General features: G+C 39.6%; 1 protein-coding gene across 4 annotated transcripts; it reads right to left on the bottom strand.

Annotated features, from left to right (window-relative positions):
* Nucleotides 1-616: 616 nt before the first annotated feature.
* On the bottom strand, nt 617-14,636 carry ACADM (acyl-CoA dehydrogenase medium chain). Of its 4 annotated transcripts, XM_059821727.1 has the most exons (13): nt 14,576-14,603; nt 14,007-14,152; nt 9,996-10,095; nt 9,103-9,200; nt 8,925-8,994; nt 6,392-6,492; nt 6,226-6,306; nt 5,278-5,408; nt 3,986-4,094; nt 3,017-3,157; nt 2,843-2,938; nt 1,895-2,143; nt 617-1,008 (listed from the first exon to the last, which is right to left on the bottom strand). In XM_059821727.1, exons 3-13 carry the CDS (start codon nt 10,090-10,092, stop codon nt 937-939), a joined length of 1,245 nt encoding a protein of 414 aa, XP_059677710.1. In that variant the 5' UTR covers nt 10,093-10,095; nt 14,007-14,152; nt 14,576-14,603; the 3' UTR covers nt 617-936. The 4 variants fall into 4 exon arrangements, with proteins under 4 accessions (XP_059677710.1, XP_059677708.1, XP_059677709.1 ...); XM_059821725.1 differs by lacking the exon at nt 14,007-14,152 and having other exon boundaries at nt 14,576-14,636; XM_059821726.1 differs by lacking the exon at nt 14,007-14,152 and having other exon boundaries at nt 9,996-10,092; nt 14,576-14,636.
* Between the last annotated feature and the right edge of the window lie 6,947 nt (nt 14,637-21,583).

Here is a 21,583-nt window from a genome sequence, read left to right as displayed (position 1 = left end):
ACAAAAAAAAGGTGTTTTCTTGGGTTCCAGTGGAATTTCATGTGTTTTAATTTGTGACCGTTGCCTCTTGTCCTGTCAGTGGGCACTGCTGAGGACAGGCTGGCTCCCTCCTCTTTGTTGCATCCCATCAGGTATTTGTGTACATGCCTAAGATTACCCCTGAGCCTTCTCTTGTCCAGGCTAAAAGAGTCTCAGCCTCTCCTCACAGGACAGATGCTCCAGTCCCTTCATCATCTTTGTGGCCCTGTGCTGGACTCCCTCCAGTTAAGTCTGTATCTTTTGTGTACTGAGGAGCCTAGAACTGGATGCAGTACTGCAGGTACGGCCTCACCAGTGCTGAGTAATTTGTTCAAGAAGTCCAGGGAATGTCCATTCTGCCAGCACTGACAAGAAGGGTCTATCCAAAGTTTTTAAAAAAAAAAAAAAATTGCACAATTCCTTTTGAGCTGTTCTTGCTGCAAACATAGTTCAGTATATACACTGATGGAAAGGAATAGCAGGTTTAAATATACTGGATTTGAAATACGCATGATCTCGTAAGTCATTCTTAAGGAAAAGCTACACACTTTCACTTGAAGTGAATCATCCTAATTGAACATATACTTACCAACCACACTTCTCTTAAAAAATTTTTATTAGAATGCAGCAATGACTATCAAAAGTAACATTGTGATAATCTAATTTTATAGTGAGAAAACGTTGCATGGAATTCAGAATGTTTAGAAAATACCTGCTCTGTTAGTTAGGAATGAAGTGAGGGACTGGACAGGGAGAACAGAAGTAGTACTTAATAATGTACAGAATAAAAAGACTTTGAAAGAAAGTTGGGGGTTTTTTTCTCCATGCCTTTTTAATTCTGTTGAGAAACGCACTAAAATCTTCTTCCATGAGAAGACAGAACACTACGGCAGTGCCAGACACACTTCATGCATTTCTTTAAGCCTTAAATTTGCTAACATGTTCACGAGCTATGATCAGCCTTTGAATTTGAGCAGTTCCCTCATAAATCTGAAAAGAAGAATTGCAATAATGTTAGATGATGATTTGTTAAAAGGTTTTAACAGATCTACAGTTCTAAACCTTCCCAGCACTAATCCAATGTGGATTAGGATGTGCAGAAAGACAGAGAAAAAAGAAAATTCCAGTGTGACAGAGTAACTACAGTGGGCTTAATGGAATAAATCACATACAAGATATTGAGAGACAGTCTTGTTCTCTCAGGTGCTCTTATCTAAACTCAGTAAGAGTCTCATGAAAATAAACAAGACACAGTGGGTGAGGAAGCATGAGGAAATTTTCTTGTCTGAGGAAGAAAATACATAATTTAGGTTTTACAAAGTAGGATTTAAAACAATAGATGGAGGGGAGGAGGTGACTTGTGCTGAAAGTGTTGTATATTCTTTGACTAGCCTTTCAAGGTCATATCAAATATGTTCTCTTTGATCCATTTATTTCCATTGCTTCTTGTTAACTAGTACTCTCTCCCATACAGTTTTGTTTGGGTTTTTTGTTTGCTTTGGTCAGAGGATTTCCATCACTGAAGGTTTTCAAAAACAGCATTATACATAAACCATCTCTACTTATATACCAAGCAAGCATTGGTATTCTGATTTTTCTCCTAAGAGTTCAAAAGCAAGAGTCCAAGAATTTCAAAGAGTTACCACATTGGGAAAAAAAAATATATTTCTTTCTCTTATGTGAGTTGAGTTGTTAGTCCAGTGCAATGACTTCTGTATGCAAGAATTTGCCTGATTTGAATGACTCTTTAAATTGAAGGATTATTGCTTTGATTTTTTTTATATGTGTACATCATGATTTGAAATAAGTAGCCATTAGTTTATTTTATATAATATTTATGTATTGCTATAAAGATCACATTCTCTCTTTTACTTACCTGGTAGATTTTAGCATCTCTCATTAGTTTTTCTACAGGATATTCAGTATTAAATCCATTTCCTCCAAAAATCTGTACTGCATCTGTAGCTACTTGGTTTGCAATGTCACCAGCAAATGCCTTTGCAATGGAAGCGTAGTAGGTATTCCTTCGACCAGCATCAATTTCCCATGCAGCTCTCTGGTAAGCCATCCTAGCAAGTTCCACTTTCATTGCCATTTCAGCAAGCAGGAAAGACACTGCTTGGTGCTATGAATGATGAAATAAACTAGGTTAACATTGCCCACTTAAAATTCTATGACATCCAAGAAAAATAGAGTGATCTCTTAATAGAGTGATCTCTTCAACAAACTCAGTAAATCGTACTAGAGGAGTTCTACAGGACGTGGATCAGGCTCTCGTAATTGTATGTTGAATTAGACTTTTAAGTTTTTAATTCTCAAATTCATTTAGTCATAAGGATTAAATACTGAATTATGAAGTTGTTCTTTACTATTTATGAGATTGGTATTTACCTTGCTGTTTATTCATATTTCTTTAAAACTGGCAAGTGGTGTGATTGGCAATGTATTCTATTAGTATTAATACTGTGCGTCTTGTTTCGCATACCTCAGAGGTTTTTTCCTTCCCTGAAAATCACTGGTTAATAGCACTGAAGAACTTAAGTATGTCCTGATAGTACATGAGGTTTTTGGGCAGAGTTTTCTTTCTGCTTTTACTATTATTATTGGTAAAGTATAGAAAAATTCCTGAAGCTACCACATATCTAAGTTTACTTAAATGGTGCTGACCTATATACTTGGAAACCCAAAAATGGCAGAGATATAATATAAAAAAAAATAAAAATCAAGGAATAACATTGAAAAATCAGTAGTAGTACATATGGTGTGAAAACATAGATTTTATTTACATTCTCTCTCTCTCTCTCCCCCCCACCCTTCCACTTACTTCAACAATTGCTTTCCCAAAGGTTTTTCTCTCCAAAGCGTATCTAGTAGCTTCATCAAGTGCTCTTTTTGCTAATCCAACAGCACCAGCTGCTACCTGAATTGAATACAGCACAGAAATAAGAGATCAGAAATTCCTACTGTATTTTATAAATAAGTTATTTCTGATACTTACGGGTGGTCTGGTCTTATCAAAAGCTCCCATTGCGATTTTAAAGCCAGCTCCCTCAGCTATTAATATGTTTTCTTTTGGGACTCTCACATCTTCGAAGACAATACCTCTTGTATCTGAGCAGCGTTGACCCATATTCATTTCCTGAAAAGAGAAATTTACAGAGGTGCAAATAAATTGGATTATTCAAAGGTACAATACATGTTCATTCTTTAGTTTACTCAAAACATAACCTACGCTTTTTTCCCCAAAAACACTTCATCTAAAATTTATCATATACATGACAAATACTAGTTTTGCACTTGCAGACCAGCACGCTCTTAATTTGTCTAAGGTGGGCAGTTTACTTTCTCTTTATATGAAATCAGTTCTGTAGCTGTAATCAGTTGTCTTGTCTTTCTCTAGTTCAACTATATCCTTTGAGATGAGAGTGGAAAAAGTAAAGAATCTAATATGCAGGCAGTATGGGTGTACTACAACTAAATAAATAAATGAACTTTTCAAGTTTTCGGATTCCTTGCCTACTACTAAAAATAGTACTTTTTTTTTTTTCCCCCAAGAGAGAACTAGCACCAATGTCTCCAAGGCCTCTTACTCGACCAGCAGTAGCTAAAATTAAAGCTCACTGTGTGCATATTTATGGTTAAAATTGTCCAACTTGCTTCTTATCCTTTCAAGACATACTACTTCTCATTTATTGGCACTTGTCAGTAAAATAGTTCTCAAAGATTCTTTTGCAGCTGTTCAAAGTCATCTTACTTTAAACCATTATGAATAATTCCTTATCTGAATCAATAAAATTATAATTATGAATAGTTTCTGTACGTTGTGAAAATGAAAAGATCATTGTACACGAGCATATGAAAATGTTCAGCTGCATAACAGTCTTGTTTCTTTAATGGTAATTTGTTGTATTATTGGTTTAGAATTGAACAGTATTTCCTGGCTTGTCAAATAAGAGATACCGTTCACCTTTCTTCCAATTTGGATTCCAGGGCTATCTGCTTCCACAATGAATCCAGTAAAGGCTTTGCTTGCAGGAGCTTTTGGATCTGGATTAGTACGAGCTAGCAAAAAATACCTAGTATAAAACAAAGAAGAGGGATGCAGTTTATCCTCACAATTAACAACCAGATAGCTTTTTAGCTAACATTTTAAATGTTTTTACGTGCATTTCTGCTATATAATAAATTCTATCTGTAAGTTAGCAACACTTTTTTCTTGCCCCTCCCAAAAATAAAGAGAGAGGAAGTTTCAAAAATTGAAGATTTCATAAAACTTAGTAAAACTACTTCAGATAAACATGCAAAGATTCTCCACCTTTTCCATGTATTGTAAGGCTTTATGATATTATCAGCTTCATGAATAGTACAAAAGAAACCTATTCACAGCATGTACATAAAAATTAATGCTTAGGAAATACATTCTTGCATGCAAAATTATATAGTTATCACCTGATTTCAAAGATCTTAATTTTATTCTTCTAAGAATCAGTTGTAAATAAGTATCTCTCTCAGAAATTAAACAGTTAAAAGTCACATTTATGGTGTTCAGTAATGTCAAAAGTTGTCTGGTAGATGGTCCTTGATGGATCTGCCTTGAACAAGGTAATAAATATCTAGAAAATTCAGCTTTTGTACAAATGTATAAAATTTTTCCACTTTAATTAAGAAGAATTTATGTGTTGCGAACCAGTGTGATGCGAGACATGATGTTAGAGGTTTATATTATAAGGAACGTTCCATAGACACCACAGCAATATCTGCATTCTTTGACAGCTGGAAAATGTCTTCCCTTCAGAAAATAAAATGTAACACCACAATCCAACAGTGTTTCTAGCTTCACTAGAAGTGAGAGGTGTTTCTAGTAGAATCGGAAGCAACTGATCTCAATCACCACAACTACAAAGCAAGGTAGCTAGTAATATGAGCCTCTTGAGTACTTTGCAAGTTAAATCATACTGTTGTTGTCATGCCCTGAAGAAAAAGCAGAATTAATTTGGTTTGATAGCAGCAAGGTTTGAGAGGCCTTCCTGAGTGAGGAGTTGTCATCGCTCATTTTCCTTTTTAGGCTTTGCACAGCACTGAGTCTGCATTCTTATATCCTATCCTAATAAACTGGTCAGAGATTAAAGTGTAGTGTGTTGAAGCACAATGAACATTCAGATTTATAACAGATCTTTAAAGACTTTAACTGGGGGGGCAGGGGGAAGCCACTATATAACATAACAACAGAAAATATTAACGAGTTAACAGTTAACACACCAGTTTGCTTTGCCACCATTTGTGATCCACATCTTCTGACCATTAATAACATATTCATCTCCTTTCTTCTCAGCCTTTGTTTTTATACCAGCCACATCAGAGCCTGCTCCAGGCTCTGTTACACAGTAAGCCTAAGAGAAAATAAAATGCAAAATCTTGAGGAATAAAAGTTCTATTTTTAGGCAACTACAAATTTTTGCAACTATGTGCATCGAACTGATCTGTAAAAGGTTTAAGTGAACTTCATGATAAAACCCAAAACATTAAATAAAAAAACCCCAAACCTACAACAGCTGTCTCAGCAAGAATCCAAAAATATAAGGGTTAATTTTCTTTATAAATCCATAATAATACATAAAATTGTCTTTTAATAAAACAGAACCATTCTGTAACTCTTAAGTCATTACTTCCTCAGGCTTCACAAACTCTGATGTGAAAGCTGAGGACCTTTAAAATCTGATAATAAAAGCACTGAGTAACAGTTTATGTTTACTGTGTCCTTCATTTTATGAAGCTTAGTTGTTCAGATTTTAATGCATTGCACATGAATCTTTACTTCTTTCTATATAACAAATACTGCTTATATAATATTTAAGATCACAAATATAGTTTATTTCCCATCCAAGTTGAGTTTCCCCTTATACAAACCTCATATTTTTCTAAATGCCTACACCACCTCTTGAAAGGGCAATGAAAGCTATTAATTTTTGGTAAGCGACTTAGGATGGGGATGATTTTCCAAGAAATATCTTCTATTTGCTTATTGAATGTATCTCATTAGCTATTCCCTGACTTTCAGTAAATGTCCTTTTTATTTACAAACCAAAATGGGCTAAGTTGTGAGTACATGTTAGTGTTTTCTGGGGGAAAAAAAGAAAAAAAAGAAAAAAAAAGTTATACTGATTCATATGGTTTAGGAACATTCTACAGTGTAGCAGTTATACGTACACACATCATTGGCTCCTCTGTCATTCTTCCTAAATATTTTTTCTGCTGATGCTCATTTCCTGCAATGATTACTGGCATTTGCTGAAAGAAATATTTAGACCATTAATCCATCTTTCTAAAGTGCACAGATTCTAATTTAAGGGATATAAGAAAAGACAGAACTTACCCCTAAGGAATTTGCTTCAATGGCAGTTTGAACCCCTGTACATCCATAAGCTAACTCTTCCGTAATAAGGCATGCTTCAAAACTGCCAAGACCAAGACCACCTACAGTTGAAATATTTAATTTACTAAAATGGGTTTAAATTGCAACATATTAGTGATTTACACAAATTAATTAACAAAAACATATTCCCCCTGACACATTTGATTGTGTACCGTGTTCAATTAGACATTCTCATGCAATCTTTCTAAATAAAGTTTTGTCAGAAGAGTAACAGGTGATTTTCTAAAAGAATTATGGTTGGATTTGATGATCTTACAGGTCTTTTCCAACCTTAGTGATTCTGTGATTCGAAAATTACATATCACAGTTCCAGGGTTACTGTGTGATTAATGTGGGACAAGTTGCACAGAGTGGCAAGAATGTACCACTTGAATTTTTTGACTACTTTACATTTGAGAAGTAAGAGTTCTTAGGAAGCAGACAAAGGGCTCCTGAGCTACCACAGCACTTAGGAAAAAAGAAAAAAGTGCCCATATTAGTCAGCAACCAACTCAGTAACCTGCTTCTGACAGAAGCCAGCACTTTCGGAAGTACATATAAACACAATAACAATACAACTATGCTTCCTCAAAAATACTTTCCTGAGCCTTCAGGTGACTTCTTCAGCCAAAGAGATACTTCTCTTTGGTATCTTCGTTCTGCTAACCCTTGACAGACATTTCTTACGTGAATTTGCCCAGTCTCTTTTTGAATCTATATAAAATTTTAGCATCAGTATCATCCAGGGGCAATGAGTTTCACAAATTAACTACACACTGCGTGTAGAACCATCTCCTTTCATTTATTTTGAACCTTCCATCTGCTGACTTAATTTGATGCCTTCTAGTTCTATTGAAAGGGACACTGAACTATCAATCCCTTTTCACACTCTCCATGACACTGACGTTTCAGTCTTTTCTCATACAGAAGCTACATCTCACACAGAAGATACATCTTTTATAATCTTTGTCACCCTTTTAGGAACCTTTTCCATTTCCACAATACTCTTGAGATGGAAGGATCTAGCTACATAATGAACTAAAGAGGCCAGTGCAATTTGGATTCAGGCAGCAGCATAATGATGCCTTCTGCTTTTTTCTTCATTCCCTTAAAGGTCCCTTCTGACCTTAAATTTTATAGTTTTGACCACTTCTGAGCATTATGCTGACGTTCACAGAACTATATATTATAAACCCAAAAATCTCTTTTTTGGAGGCAGTAACTAGTTCAGAAGATACCATTCCTCTGTGAAGTTTGGATTGCTTCTTTTCCTGCACATGTGCATCACTTTTCCTTTTTTGAATTGCATTTGCCATTTTAACAGTCACTTGGTTTCATGACCATCTCCTGCAGCTCTCTGCACCAGCCTCATCTTTTCTACGCTGAATAACTTAGTGTTACCAGTAAACTCTATCACCTCAGCACTGACCCCCTTTTCCAATTTATTTATAGATATTCCAAATAACACAAGACCCAGCAAGGCTGTGCTGCTAATATTTCCACTATGAAACCTGATGATTTTTAAAACTCATTTTGGAAGTTCAAGCATTCTGTATCAACCAGGCATCTCTTGTTCATACACTTATTAGCTACTTCAGAGAACTCCAATGATTTTATGAGGCACGACTTCCTTTCACAAAAACCCTTCTCTAGCATATCATGTTTACCTATGCCCACTATTTCTGTACTTCGTCTTACTTGCTCTTAATTTACCTGGTGTATCAGGCTTACTAGTATGTGTTTTCTTAGATCTCCCTTGGAGACCTTCTAAAACAATGGTGTCCAATTTGCCACTTGTAGTTTTTCATTTAATAACCAAGTGATTATACACTGCAGTAGTCCAGCTATTTCAGCCTTTAGTTTCTCTAGAATTTGTGGCTGAATAAATCTGGTCCTCACAATAGCTCCTTTTGGCTCTTTGTTCCTTAACCTCGTTTACTGAATTCTTGATACAACGTATACCTTCTGATTAGTCTTCCAAAAAAAGGGTCTGCTATGGACACTTAACCTAACTTCTTTTTCAGGTAATATAAATGCAAAAAAAAAAAAAAAAAATTTAACATTTTTTCTGTGGTTACTGATATACTTAAACACTTCCAAAGCACTGAGGTACTGCACCTAATCTAAACTGAAATCTGTCCTTCTGGAATAAACTCTTAAATTGCTCCAGCCTGTGTCAGAGACTAGAACAGAATATGACCTTCTAATTTCTCTGCCTAATCAGCTGACACAGTGCACCAGGGGAACATTAGGCAACTGTAATCACGGCAGGAAAATCTCGTCATAAATTACTAAATCATAATCTGTTTCATTTGTCTCCTGATTACATCCACGCCTAGTAACACTTGTATGTGTCAACCTGCCTACTGATTAAATTTAGATTATTCAAGTATGTAACTGTTTATTTTATAGAGAATCCATAATTACACATATAAATCTCATCTAATGCCTTTTCTTTGTTTCATTTTACACATTAAAAAGAATGTTTACTTACCACAGCTTTCTGGTATGTGTGAATTCATAAGACCAAGTTCCCAAGCCCGTTTTATAAGTGGAAGAGGATACTGAAATAGACACGGAAAGATCACCTTCTGACTCATCACTATCAACATTTTAAATTCTATGCAGATTAAGATAAAAGTCTTTTTTCCCTTACACTATGGTAGATTTACCTCTCCAGTTTTGTCATATTTTGCAGCAACAGGAATAATTTCCTCCACAGCAAATTTATGAGCAGTAGCTTGAAACTCTTTCTGTTCATCAGTAAGTTCTATTAAAAAAAAAAAAAAAAAGGTCACAAATTCTCTACTATCTTTAATTTTGCCAGTTGCAGACTACGAGAAAAGAGAAAACAAGGGTGTCTTTCCAGGACAACCCAAACCACCACTTCCTGGGCCTCTCCAGGAAGCAAAAAAGCTCAGCTTCCCCTTTTTCCTGGGAGAAAACCGCCACTGTTCTCTCATCAACACCTACAATGCACTTACTTCTGACAAAATTATCCACAAGATATTGAAAACAGAGTGGAGAGGACTGTGTAACATGAAATGTATTACCAAAAGAAACAAGAAGTATGCTGTGCCAATTAAATTAAGGAAGAGAAGGAGGCAGATGCTGTCCAAAGATCCTGGCTATTCAGTTTCAAACATCTAGCTGCTGACCTACTAAATTTGGTTTATGTATGTAATATGCCAAGAGAAGGGTGAATTTCTTTATAATGTTTCCTTATAACCAAGTTCAACTATGACTACATTTAGTTACTTTAACATTGTGAACAGCAATGCGAGATAAATACTCAAAGCTAAGGCACTTTGGCAATTAAAAAGCTTAAGACAGACATGAGTTAAAAAAAGAAGAAAATCTTATAAGCACAATACACATCCTTGACTTGCCTGAGCTGAGGAAGAAAGTAATTTTGGTTTTCAAACATTTTTTTAAAAAGAACAGAAATCTATTTAGAATAAACACCTTCATTTTAAATTAATGTTGAACTGCAATATAGAATTTTTTTTAAACTCGGCAATTTGCCCTTAATTGCTGTATTTCTTTCAAAAACTGTAATACTTACCAAAGCTAAAGCCAGCTCCAGATTTGCCTATATGTAAGTTTTGAGCAGGTTTACTAGAGTATGACCTCCATCCACACCCTGTAATGATTTGGAGCATCTGCTAAACAGAAAAAGAATGTGAGGTGTAAGATCTTTACAGCTCAAGTCTCCTGAAGCTACTAGCCTGACTGCAGCACAACTTTAAATGTAGAATCCCTCTTTAGAAACAATATCACATCAAGTACAACACAATTACTACAGTGGTAAAAGAATTCTTGGCTACCTTAAGTTTTGTTTTTGTGGCAAGCAGCGCTCACATGATATGACAGCTATACCAGGAATCCCAGGCTTTAACAACACTGAGCGTGAGTGAACTGCCCTAGCCCCTTTTAAGTATTATGCAACTGATTATTTAAAAATAATAAAGCATAATTACAATTTATGTTTACAGAGACATAGCAATGTATATTTCTTTCATTTATACACACATTCATCAAACCCAATTTTCTTGCCCACTAGTGAATATTCTATCTATCCAATGTTTCCCTACAGGCAGACTTAGCAAAGACTTTAAAAACAACCTACCTATTAACCCGTATCTATCAGAATATTTTTAGAATGTCCCAGACTCATGTCGGCTTTCTTTTAATAAGCTGCTGCCATGGACACTTAGTCATTATTATTATTATACTCCAAATAGGATAGAATTCAGCAGACTATCTGAAGTTTATTTTTCTTCCTAATACTTATCACAAATGTATTCTTTTTCATTGTAAGTGCTTTCTTCACTTTAAGTTTAATGCCCACAAATATTACAGACTCACAGAATCACTACGGTTAGAAAAGACCTCTAAGATCATCAAGTCCAACCATCACCCCAACCCCACCATGCCCACTAAACCATGTCCCACAGTGCCACGTCCACACGTTCCTGGAACACCTCCAGGGATGGTGACTCCACCACCTCCCTGGGCAGCCTCTTCCAGTGCTTCACCACTCTCTCAGTGAAGAAATTTCTCCTAATACCCAGCCTGAACCTTCCCTGGCGCAACTTGAGGCCATTTCCTCTTGTCCTATCACTTGTCACTTGGGAGAAGAGACCAGCACCCACCGCCCCACAACCCCCTTTCAGGCAGTTGTAGAGAGCGATAAGGTCTCCCCTCAGCCTCCTCTTCTCCAGACTGAACAACCCCAGCTCCCTCAGCCGCTCCCCATCAGACTTGTGCTCCAGACCCCTCACCAGCTCCGTCGCCCTTCTCTGGACACGCTCCAGCATCTCAATGTCCTTCTGGTAGTGCGGGGCCCAACACTGAACACAGCATTCGAGGTACGGCCTCACCCGCGCCGAGTACAGGGGCACGATCCCCTCCCTACTCCTGCTGGCCACACCATTTCTGATACAGGCCAGGATGCCGTTGGCCTTCTTGGCCACCTGGGCACACTGTGGACTCATCTTCATCCGGCTGTCGACCAACACCCCCAGGTCCTTCTCCACCAGGCAGCTTTCCAGCCACTTGTCCCCAGGCCTGTAGTGTTGCCTGGGGTTGTTGTGACCCAAGTGCAGGACCCGGCACTTGGCCTTGTTGAACCTCATACAATTGGCCTCAGCCCATGGATCCAGCCTGTCCAGATCCCTCTGCAGAGCCTTCTGACCCTCAAGCAGATCAACACTCCCGCCCAACTTGGTGTCATCTGCAAACTTGCTGAGGGAGCACTCAATCCCCTCATCCAGATCATCCATAAATATATTAAACAAGACTGGGCCCAAAACTGAGCCCTGGGGGACTCCGCTTGTGACCGGCTGCCAACTGGATTTCGCTCCATTCACCACGACTCTCTGGGCTCAGCCGTCCAGCCAGTTTTTTACCCAGCCAAGAGTGCACCTGTCTAAGCCACGAGTCGCCAGCTTCTCCAGGAGAATACTGTGGGAGACAACTATTTTCAGAATGCCTTAATACTGTACAAAAACACCTCTGAATTTGATTTTAAAAGGTTGTTTTACTCTCTTTCATCCTTCAATAGTTATGAATCTCTGAAATGTTGGGGAAAAAAGTGAAAAATATTTAATTGGATAAATTTCTAGAAAGACCCAAATCAATACTGTGTGAAAACAAATTAGCCTAAACACTAAGAAAAGGCTTGTTCTTGATTTTCTTAAGTGAAAAGGTAGAAAGAAAAAAAAAAAAGTGTGATCAGACCAGTCACTTATGTTGTAACATTAAAAAAACTGAGTTAATCATAATAGTGCAGAAATATCACAGAAATTTTACTGGAAACTCTAGGAGACAAGGACATTACAGAACGTTACATAGCTGGGGAGGCAACAAGTAACTTCAAAATGAAGTTGTAGTAGGTAACTGCTCTTAAAATAAGAATGCTATGCAGAGATGGTTACGAAGTCACACCACAAGAAGCATGAAGAACACAGGCAATAACAGGTATCAACACAGTGAAAAAAGTATTTCCAGAGGATACTGAAAACATCTATAAAGTTGAAAGGTGAAGAAATGCAGAAAGACCACTGCTAGGCATAGAAGAGTGGGAGGCTATGATATAATTGAATACCAAACTGTTAAGTCAGTTTATTAATAGTTCAAGATTGCATTTTCCAGTAGGCAATATTTTATTCAAGTTTTAACAAGCCACAGACATTGCAAAATGGTATCTTGTTAAGTCTTGTGTTACTGCAAACAAACAGTACCAACAAACATCTAGAAAGACCTTGATCCTTCAGAATGTTTTATACCTTGTTTTATCTGGAAAAAGACAAGATGAGGTTGAAAAAAAGCCAAATGATGAAATTTTTAAATTTTTTTTTTAAGGAGCTGCCCTTGATAGAGTTATACATAGCTTTGCCACCAAAAAGTTTTGTCTACACTAGAAAAAGTACTGAATTCAAACTAATGCTAAAAGTGATACCCTATATGAAAGAAGCTGTCAAATTTCTACTAGAGAACTTACATGTATTGTGGTTTTTGTACCAAAGTAGTATGTAAGGTCAACACTGAAGGTTACTCTGGAAAAACTCAACGCTTCCCCCCACCAATAGAAATATGAATTGGACAGGTGGGATTCATACCTGGAAGTTGCATGAGTGATCAAGTGACAAAGGATCACAGTTTACTACATGTAAGAATTGGGATGACCATCTGTCTACTCTGACAACTTTCCTATTGCTTGACTCAGAGGAACAGTTAGATTCAGTGACAAACTACTGCTAGTGATGCTCAGATGCAACTCCTACCGCATTTCCTTGCGCTCTTGCATAAGCTGACTGCACAATCAGAAATACGGTCGTTAAAGTGGCAAGACTAACACGGGAATAATCTGCTGTTAGGAAAAGGGTATGACAAGGATACACATGGAAGTAATGCAATCTTTATTACCTTAATGCCAAAAGAACTACAGAACTTGATTGAAAAGCTGTACATCACAGAAAAAGATAGGACAACAATAAGCTAAGGTCTCTAACCTTGATTCTCCCTCACATAACTCAGGACAAAAATGAAGAGAGTTGTCAAGAGCAGTTTGTTGCTGGGGTAATGTGTCAGGAGGCTGAACTTACAATGAAATACCAATGCCCTATGGTAGGCATTAACTGACTGTCAGCTTGCCTTGCCTGAAGCATTACTTCTGATCTATAAAACACCAACTAACTTCAGACGGAGACTTCTTCCCTCACCGACACTGTCACAGTAACACTTTGGACACCTGGTCGAGCTGCATCACTTTGGGGCAAAATAGCACTGCTGCCAGGAAGCTCTGACAAAGGGCCCTTCAACTCATTCAGACTCACGAATGACGCTGGAAACGGGGAAAGCAGGAAAAGGCCTGTGTAAATGCTGAACAAGGTACTCCCCTAGTTTTGAGTAATTTTTACTTTCTAGGTTGAAGCTAGGAGGTTACCGGTGGTTCAATATAGCAAAATGTTAGTACTTAAGAAAAACAACTATTATACATCACACGTATTTAAAAAAGGCAGCATAGGTGGTACAGCTAGGTATACTTAAGGACATGCATTGTACAAAATACCCTGAACGGTAAGTCCTGGTGTTTTCAAGTCATCTCCACTGTTTGAGCAGGAAGCAGGAGGTGCCAGACCCAGACAGGGTTTTCCTAAAGACTTCGCGGCGCGGCCTTTGGCACACGAAGAGCCCCGAAGTTGTGCGACAAGTCAGCTGAAGAGTAACAGATGGCAACACCCATTCAGACCATTAAGATTACGGCCGTAAAGCCACGGGTAGTAATGCGGAGACAGGAAAAACAGAGCAGCGAGCGAATTTCAGCCCTGCACGGCTTTGCCCTCCGGGGCAGCCGCTCGGCCTTCCAGCTGTCGCGGCCCGGAGCGGGCGGTCACGGCGGCGGGAGCCGGGCTTGCCCCGCGGCAGCTGCCCGCGCTCCACGGCCCCGCGGCCGCCGGAGCTTCCGGCCCTTCGCGCCGCAGCGCTCCCTCGGCCGGCGGCCCTTCCCCGCCAGCGGGGCGCCTGCCGCCCGCCCAGCCTCCGCTCGCCGGCCGCCAGCAGCGCCGCGCCCCGTCCCGTCCCGTCCCGTCCACCCAGACCTCACGTCCTCCGAGCGCTCGCGCCGGCCCGCCCGCTCACCCGACTGGCCCTCAAGGCAAACATCCCGGCGGCTGCGCCCGCGACCGCGTAGGCTGCCGGCCCTGCCCGGTGGGCGCCAGGCAGGCGGGGGCGGAGCCGCGCGGGCCGCCCGCTCCGCCGAGCGCCGAGGCGGGGTGGGGTGGGGTGGGGGCTGGGCCTGGGCCACGGCCGGGTGTGGTTCGACCGCCCCCCGCCAAGGCCGCCGGGCTCCCCTGTGGCGAGCCTGGGCTTCGGGCTGCGCGGGCTCAGGCGGGGGCCCGCCGCGCCGTGGGGTCGGCCCGGCCCCGCCCGGTCTGAGCGCGGTTGTCGCCCCCCCCCCCCCCGGCTGTAGGGGAGTTGGTTCTTTTCGTTTCCCGCTTGCCCCACAAAACCTGGGGAGGGCGCGGGCCTGTCCGTGGCAGGCGGAGGTCTTCGCCCCTTCCCCAGCAGGGCAGCCCGCAGCGGACCGCGGCCGCGGGAGAGGAAGTTTGCCTGAGGGTCAGCCAATTTGCTTGTTGTACGGCAAGTCTCCTGGGCTGTCTCCAACCGCCGACATCTTCTCCCTGCTCTCAGAGAAGTCCCTGCGACCTGTTTGAGTGTGTTTTCGCCCCTCAGGGAATCGTAAACTGGTGTTCTGGAGGCGTACCATGAACTGGGGCGTCACCGGGGTGGCGTGTGGGCCCTGCTGAACCCCGGCTCTGGCGCGCTTCGTCGCCATCTCCTGTTCTCTGCGCGGCACACAGTATGTTCCTGGACTCCATGTCTTTCCAAGGAATTCTAGACTCGTAACTACAAAAGAACACGATCTATTGGCATAGCTAGGATTTTAAAATTTGATTTTCATACAAATGCGAGCTTCGATACCATTCTTCACTTGATACACTGTAGTGACGTCTGCTGTGTTGGTAGTTACGTAAAATGTGCTTACACATGCTCTCAATTCTGTCTATGTGTTAAAGCCAAAGCATGGGTTTTGTAAATGATCTGCAGTGCATAAAATACACTCTTTTGAATATTATTGCTTCAGTGTCGTAAAGCAGTGTTATTTAGGGTTTTACTAAACTAACTCTTTCAAGACAAATAGCTACTTTGATTTATCTATGAATTACTTTTTTTGGTATGAAATTTTAATAGAATTACCAAAACATAAAGCACTTTTCTGGAAGCTGGATTTTGGGTAACATTTTATTTTGCATAATAATTCAAAGTAAGGTGTCCCAAATATTTTAAGCGCCATTATTGCCTTGGTAGGTTTGGTTCTTAATTGCTTGGTTTGTTTCTGCAGTTCAGAGTATGGATTTTGTACTTAACACCAAAGAAGCACTTCCATAGGAAGCTAGCCACGTGAGAGTTATTTTTTGGCATATATAGCAACTGACTAAAACGAAGCTGGTTGTAATGTTGTGTAGGCTTTATACTGGCATGACTCCAGGTGTTCACCGAATGGAGGCACATAAGCAGCTCTGACTTAGTGCACAGGATATTGATTTTTCGCTGCAATATCAGTGGATTTTTTTCCTGTAGTTTAAGGGTAGTTGAGTAAAAGGCATAAGCATGATTTATAACTTTATGTTACTTAAGTATTTCATGAAGATTTTTGTATGTTCTTCTGGTTCTAAATCTAGTTTCGAGTATACCATGCCACTGGATTGCATGGCTGTGGGGCTTTTAAATATCAGCACTCAAGTCTGCATTTTGTGTTGCATTTTATATAAGGTTCTGTTCCATAGGTCATGTTTCTGAATATGGCGTGGGAGTTTAATTACTGAGCAGTCCATTTTCTATACATATATTATTTAACTATTATTTGTATTGTTTGTGTATACATAGTATCTCTGTATTCCTCGGTTGATTTATCATCACAACAGCCCTTGTTGTGATGATATATAAGGAAACATATTAATCTCATTTTAATGTTTTAAAAGTTTAATTTTAGATACACAGCATGGATTTTACCATGCATATTCTAACTAGGATTACACACAGAGCAGAATTCTAAAGATGGGTAGATGGGTTCAGAATCTGTACGAAAAGCTGATGTTATAGGTAACATACACTCTCACAGGTAACAAGCAACTCCAGCTGACTGAGTCAGGTGCCTGAACACCTGTAAGGATGTCACACACTAAGCATATTTACTAGCTGCAGGGGGGGATTTAAATACTACAGTGCTGAGAGAGATAACTAGAGATGTTATTTCTAGGTGCCTTCAAAATTAGGATCCATAACCTGTCAGTAAGTAAATAAGCTCTCTTTTTGCACTGAGGCAAAGAGAAAGCTTGGAATGGGGTTGACGACATCCCTAAGGCTGAGAGACTGAATAAATCAGTACACGGAGGGAATGTTGACCTTAGGAAGTAATGTGGACCAATACTGTTCTATTTAGAGAGTGAAATGGTTGGATTCAAGACCTGATAAGCATTTTGGAGGGTTTTTGCTTTCGGCTAGACAGAATACTCCCTAGTAAGTGGTTGGAGCACATTAGGCGCACTCCTAGATCATGTCTTCCAGCTAGTTTCATCCGAAATTCAGTTCATGTGCTTTGACATCTCTCTGTGAATCAAGTAAGGCGCGGTAAGTGCGGAAAATTGGGAGATTCACCTCAGAACTACACTCGTTACCTGAACTAAACTGTTCATACAGACACAGCCTGAGAAGGCAGTTGTCTGAAACTGTCCAACTGAGGAAATTGAGTCAGGAATACACCTTAACATTTGCTGGTTCTCCAGGTTTGCCTTACACTAACAGCATCTTTGCACGTGAAACTTGCTACTTGCCTCTGAAGACAGGTGTCTATGTACCTTTTGGAAGCCAGCTTCTGTATTAGAAAGCTGCTAACTATCTGTGATCTCCTGCAGTGTTGTAGAGGTTGAAGAACAGAAGTTGTTCCAGAAAAAAGGAAGGAAAGAGCGCATAGAGCCGAGACCAAGTATTCAAGGCGTTTTCTGCTAAATGACAGGAGCAACTGTGGTAAGGGACTAGAACCAAGTCGTGATTAAGGTCACTGGTTAATGCAGCTTGCAGTTATGAAGCTAGCCCCTTGATCACCTTTCTCCACTCCCTTGGATCATTTTCTCACTACCTCTCTTCACATCTCCTTCTTGGGTAGGTGAATGAGAAATTTTTTGACAATGTCTTGTCAACAGAGTTTTTACCAAGCCAGTCTGTAGGGGAGAATTCAAAGCACAGGCGACCTCCACCCAGTGGTCCGTGTCTACTACGTATTTGGGAAGAGAGGGATATGAAAGATGGCAAGGTTATCTGTCAAAGCCTGAACCACTTGAACTTTGAGGTTCAAAGTTATTTACATAAGGAGTGACAATAGATAGAAGCTTCTGTTATGTGTATCTAGCAGTTTTAGCTTTTCTCACAGAAGCAAGAAATATAGCATCTGTCTTTCCTTTTTATCTTCTCAAACCCTTACTACTTGGTCATATTTCTTACTTACGATTTCTCTGATCACTTTTACTGCAGTAAAAATTGTATACTGCACAGTTTCTTGCATTATTAACCTAGAGTACTCTCTTTTATACTTACCACCAGAACACATGATGCTTATTACTGAAATGTATAAATTCGCAAGTAAACACAGTAAGAATATTACATTACACGATACGGCTCATTCCTTAAAGTTAGCATCGCTACTCTGGGCTGAAGTGTTCTTTTTTAGTAGTAGTTATAAATGTTTCAAAGTGTATTTTTTTAATTGTTAACAAGAAACTGTATTTTAGCATTGGCCAATGAATCTTCATTTTAGAAATAGAGAGCAACTTGAATTTTCTGCAGTGATTTATGTAATGCAAGTTATTGAAGCTGCTGCAGTAAATGAACATTGTAAAATTTAGCGTGTAGGTCCTGAATTCATGATCTACAAAGTAAAATCCTTTTCCATGTAGTGCAATGCAACAAGTACGGCAACTTCTTAATAAAGCGATGAAATATTTTTTGTTTTTCTTTGATCCCTGCTACAATAGTAACCTAAAACATCTTAAACCCAACATATTTTTCCTAAACTTCTGTTGCAAGCTCATGTAATTTTTGTAGTTTGTCTTGGGAGTTTTTGGTAGCTTTTTAAAAGTGCTTTTTTAAAGTGGTCTTTAAAGCAATAAATTTATTTGGGAAAAAAAAAAGGAAAACACCTATATGGGAACCTTTGATTTGTCTAAAAATGAAGATAATGCGATGGTTGAATTAAAATATTTTCAAGTATATTTTTAGTTTGTTTGATTCCTGGGTATCACAAACGTTATGTCATTTCAAATTTTCAATCTTTCTTAATTACAAAGCCATATCTGCTCAAAGCCTTGGAGGCTTTTAATTTGACTACTATATGTAAACACATCAAATGTTTTTTTTTTTTTTCCTTAATGTCATAAAAACATACTGAGTTACATTTATGTGACTATCTAGCACGAACTACAAAGAGAAAGAAGGGACGGATATACAGAGCTTGAGAGCAAATAATAAACATTCAGTTGCATCTTGTAATAATTTTGGCCGGTATGACTTTCTGAAGGCACAGAAGGTCAGCGGAGAGCTCAGAAGATACTTCTGAACCGTGCCTTAGACAAAAGATCACCTGTCCTGATTTTTTTCAAAGTATGATGAAATTCACATTGGAATTTTTCAGGACTAACTACTTTAAGAAACAAGTACTTACTCAGACAATGATGGCTTTCACTTGTATGAAATATAAAGAAGTTAATCATTCAAAAAATAGAGTGAAGTAAGGCCTATCTGTGTAAAGGAAGCATCTAGGACATTTTAGCACTAAATCGATTTTAATCATCGTATTGAAATATGTTGCAGCAGGCACTTCAGCAGTGAAAAAAATCTTCGCGGTCTGTTGTTTTCTACATTTCTCCTTGTAGAATCAGGTATCAATTAATCCCCAGCTGCAGCGAAGACATCTCTCAAAGGTATTTGACACTTGTAGGTTAGATACCGGAACAGTAAACGCAGAGAAGCGGCTCCTCAGAGGCGCGGGCGGCTCTTGCGAACCCCCCGTAACTCAGCGCGGGGGTCCGCAGGGGCGGAGTTGTGGCGGCGCAGAGGCAGCAGGGGGCGCTGCCGAGCGGCCAGCGGAGCGGGATTTTCCTGAACGTCCGTAACAGACCGCACCGGTTGTGGCTGTGCAGCACCGTACCGACGCTAACGTTTAACAACCGCCTGCAAGAGCTTAGCCCTGCAAATGGGTGTCGATGTAAGAGACAATGCAGACATTAATTTTATAGTAAAACCTGTCTAATTGTTTTTAGCAAGTGCAGCAAATGACAAAACACAAAGTAAATTCTGCCTTAAATGACAAGAGTTCAGTTTCCGTAACAGCTGGCGGAAGTTGTGCCCACATACTGAAGACAGAATTCACTAATGATTACAGGTGTTGCTGCTGTTGAATTGCGTAAGGTAGAGTTCAGAAAGACTAGCTGTGATTACAGCCCTATTGAGGCATGTGCAGTGAAAGAGTAAAGAAAGAGAGAAATCCTGTGTCGGAGATCCTGGAAGAAGAATAATGGGATTGAGAATATGGGCACAAGAAGGTGAAGGTTGAGATTTTCATCTAACGCTCATGTGACAAATGACTAGGCCCTTTGCGACACTGATAGCTAAAACTCATTTTGCCATGAAAATAACAAGTCTTGTACTAGGTCAGATCAAAGGTCCACCTAGTATAGTATCCTGTTTATGGCAGTTGCAATGAAGAATGCTTAGGGAAGGGTTCAAGAACAGAGCATTTACCAATAAAGTAGTGATACTTTTTTCGAATTTTTTTTTTCTACCCTCCAAACGTTTTCCAATTTAGAAGTTTCCTGAGCTGGAGGTGATGCCTTTATGTTTAACAACGCTTCATGGATGTCTCTTCCGTTAACTTGACTAGTTGCTTTTTGAATGTGTTGGGAACCACAGCTTAGTTTCTCACACTATGAAGAACCACTTTGGTTTGCTTGTTTTCAACCTGACATCTGCTAACTTTATTTTTTGTCCCTACCGCTTGAATTGGAAGAGGCAGTGAACTGTCAGTCCCTAGTCATCCTCTATGTGTCAATGATTTAAGAGAAAAATGTCTTGATGTCCCCTTAGCTATTTCTTTTCCAAGCTGAATAATCCTCTTTGGGTACTTTCCACAATGTCTTGGTTTTGTGGCAAAATAATCAGAATCATAAAGTGGGTGATGTTCTTGCATAAAGATGAGAGTATAAGTTCTGTTCTGCTCTCTTTTTCTTTTATTTTCTGGTACTCTTTTTTGACTGCCTCTGAATACTGAAATGAAAGTTTTCATATATTATCTATGAAAACAAAATATGATTCCTGGGATGTAATGGTCAACTCAAAGCTCATCTTTGTATATAATTATTTCTCTGCACCCCTTGTCTGTATCATTGTACATTTATCTACCCTGAGCTTATCTAAGATTCTTTCAGTCCCATAAATAACTTACTATCGGCAGCAAGATTTTCCACTTAAGTGTTCCTCTCCTTTTTCAAATCATTGATGAGTACCTGAAACAGCAAGAGTCCCAACACATAAGTCTTTGAGAATCCATGGGTGACCCCACCACTGTAACAAACTTCTGTTTAGTCTGGAAATTTTTTTAAAAATATTTTTTGTAAGGGTATGTGTGTGGAAGGAGAGTGTCTGCTCCTTTAAGGGTATCTGGTCAAGAACTTTTTCAATGCAGAAAGGGAGAACAAGACAAGGAGGAAGCCGTAAACAAGAACATAAAGGGACACAGACCTGACTGACAAATAGTAAGGGAGGCAGTGATGAGACACAAACCTGGTCAGTCACACCCATTGATGAGGGAATGTTTATTTCAGTAAGGTTATCTGATCACAGGTCTTGTCACATGGGATACCAGGAAAAAGTGGGAAGCCATAAACAAAATATGGAGACACAAACTTGGCAGGCAAACATAACAGTGACAAAGACAAGAAACAACCTGGCTCTCAATAAACTGCAGGCAAACTGGGACTTTGCAGCTGCTAAGGATGCAAACCTGAGGGTCCAGAATGTTGGAAAGGGATCTGT

Source organism: Gavia stellata, chromosome 10, assembly GCF_030936135.1.
Source record: "Gavia stellata isolate bGavSte3 chromosome 10, bGavSte3.hap2, whole genome shotgun sequence".
Taxonomy (NCBI): domain Eukaryota; kingdom Metazoa; phylum Chordata; class Aves; order Gaviiformes; family Gaviidae; genus Gavia; species Gavia stellata.
This window is presented reverse-complemented; position numbering and strand designations above follow the sequence as displayed.

Excerpts from the sequence above, each read along its gene's own strand:
- ACADM (XM_059821725.1), bottom strand. The coding sequence starts at position 14,599 with ATGTTTGCCTTGAGGGCCAGTCGG. Across the intron at positions 8,995-9,102 it reads AATATGACAAAACTGGAGAG|TATCCTCTTCCACTTATAAA; the intron begins GTAAATCTACCA and ends TGTCTATTTCAG. Across the intron at positions 1,009-1,894 it reads GAGATGCTAAAATCTACCAG|ATTTATGAGGGAACTGCTCA; the intron begins GTAAGTAAAAGA and ends TCTTCTTTTCAG.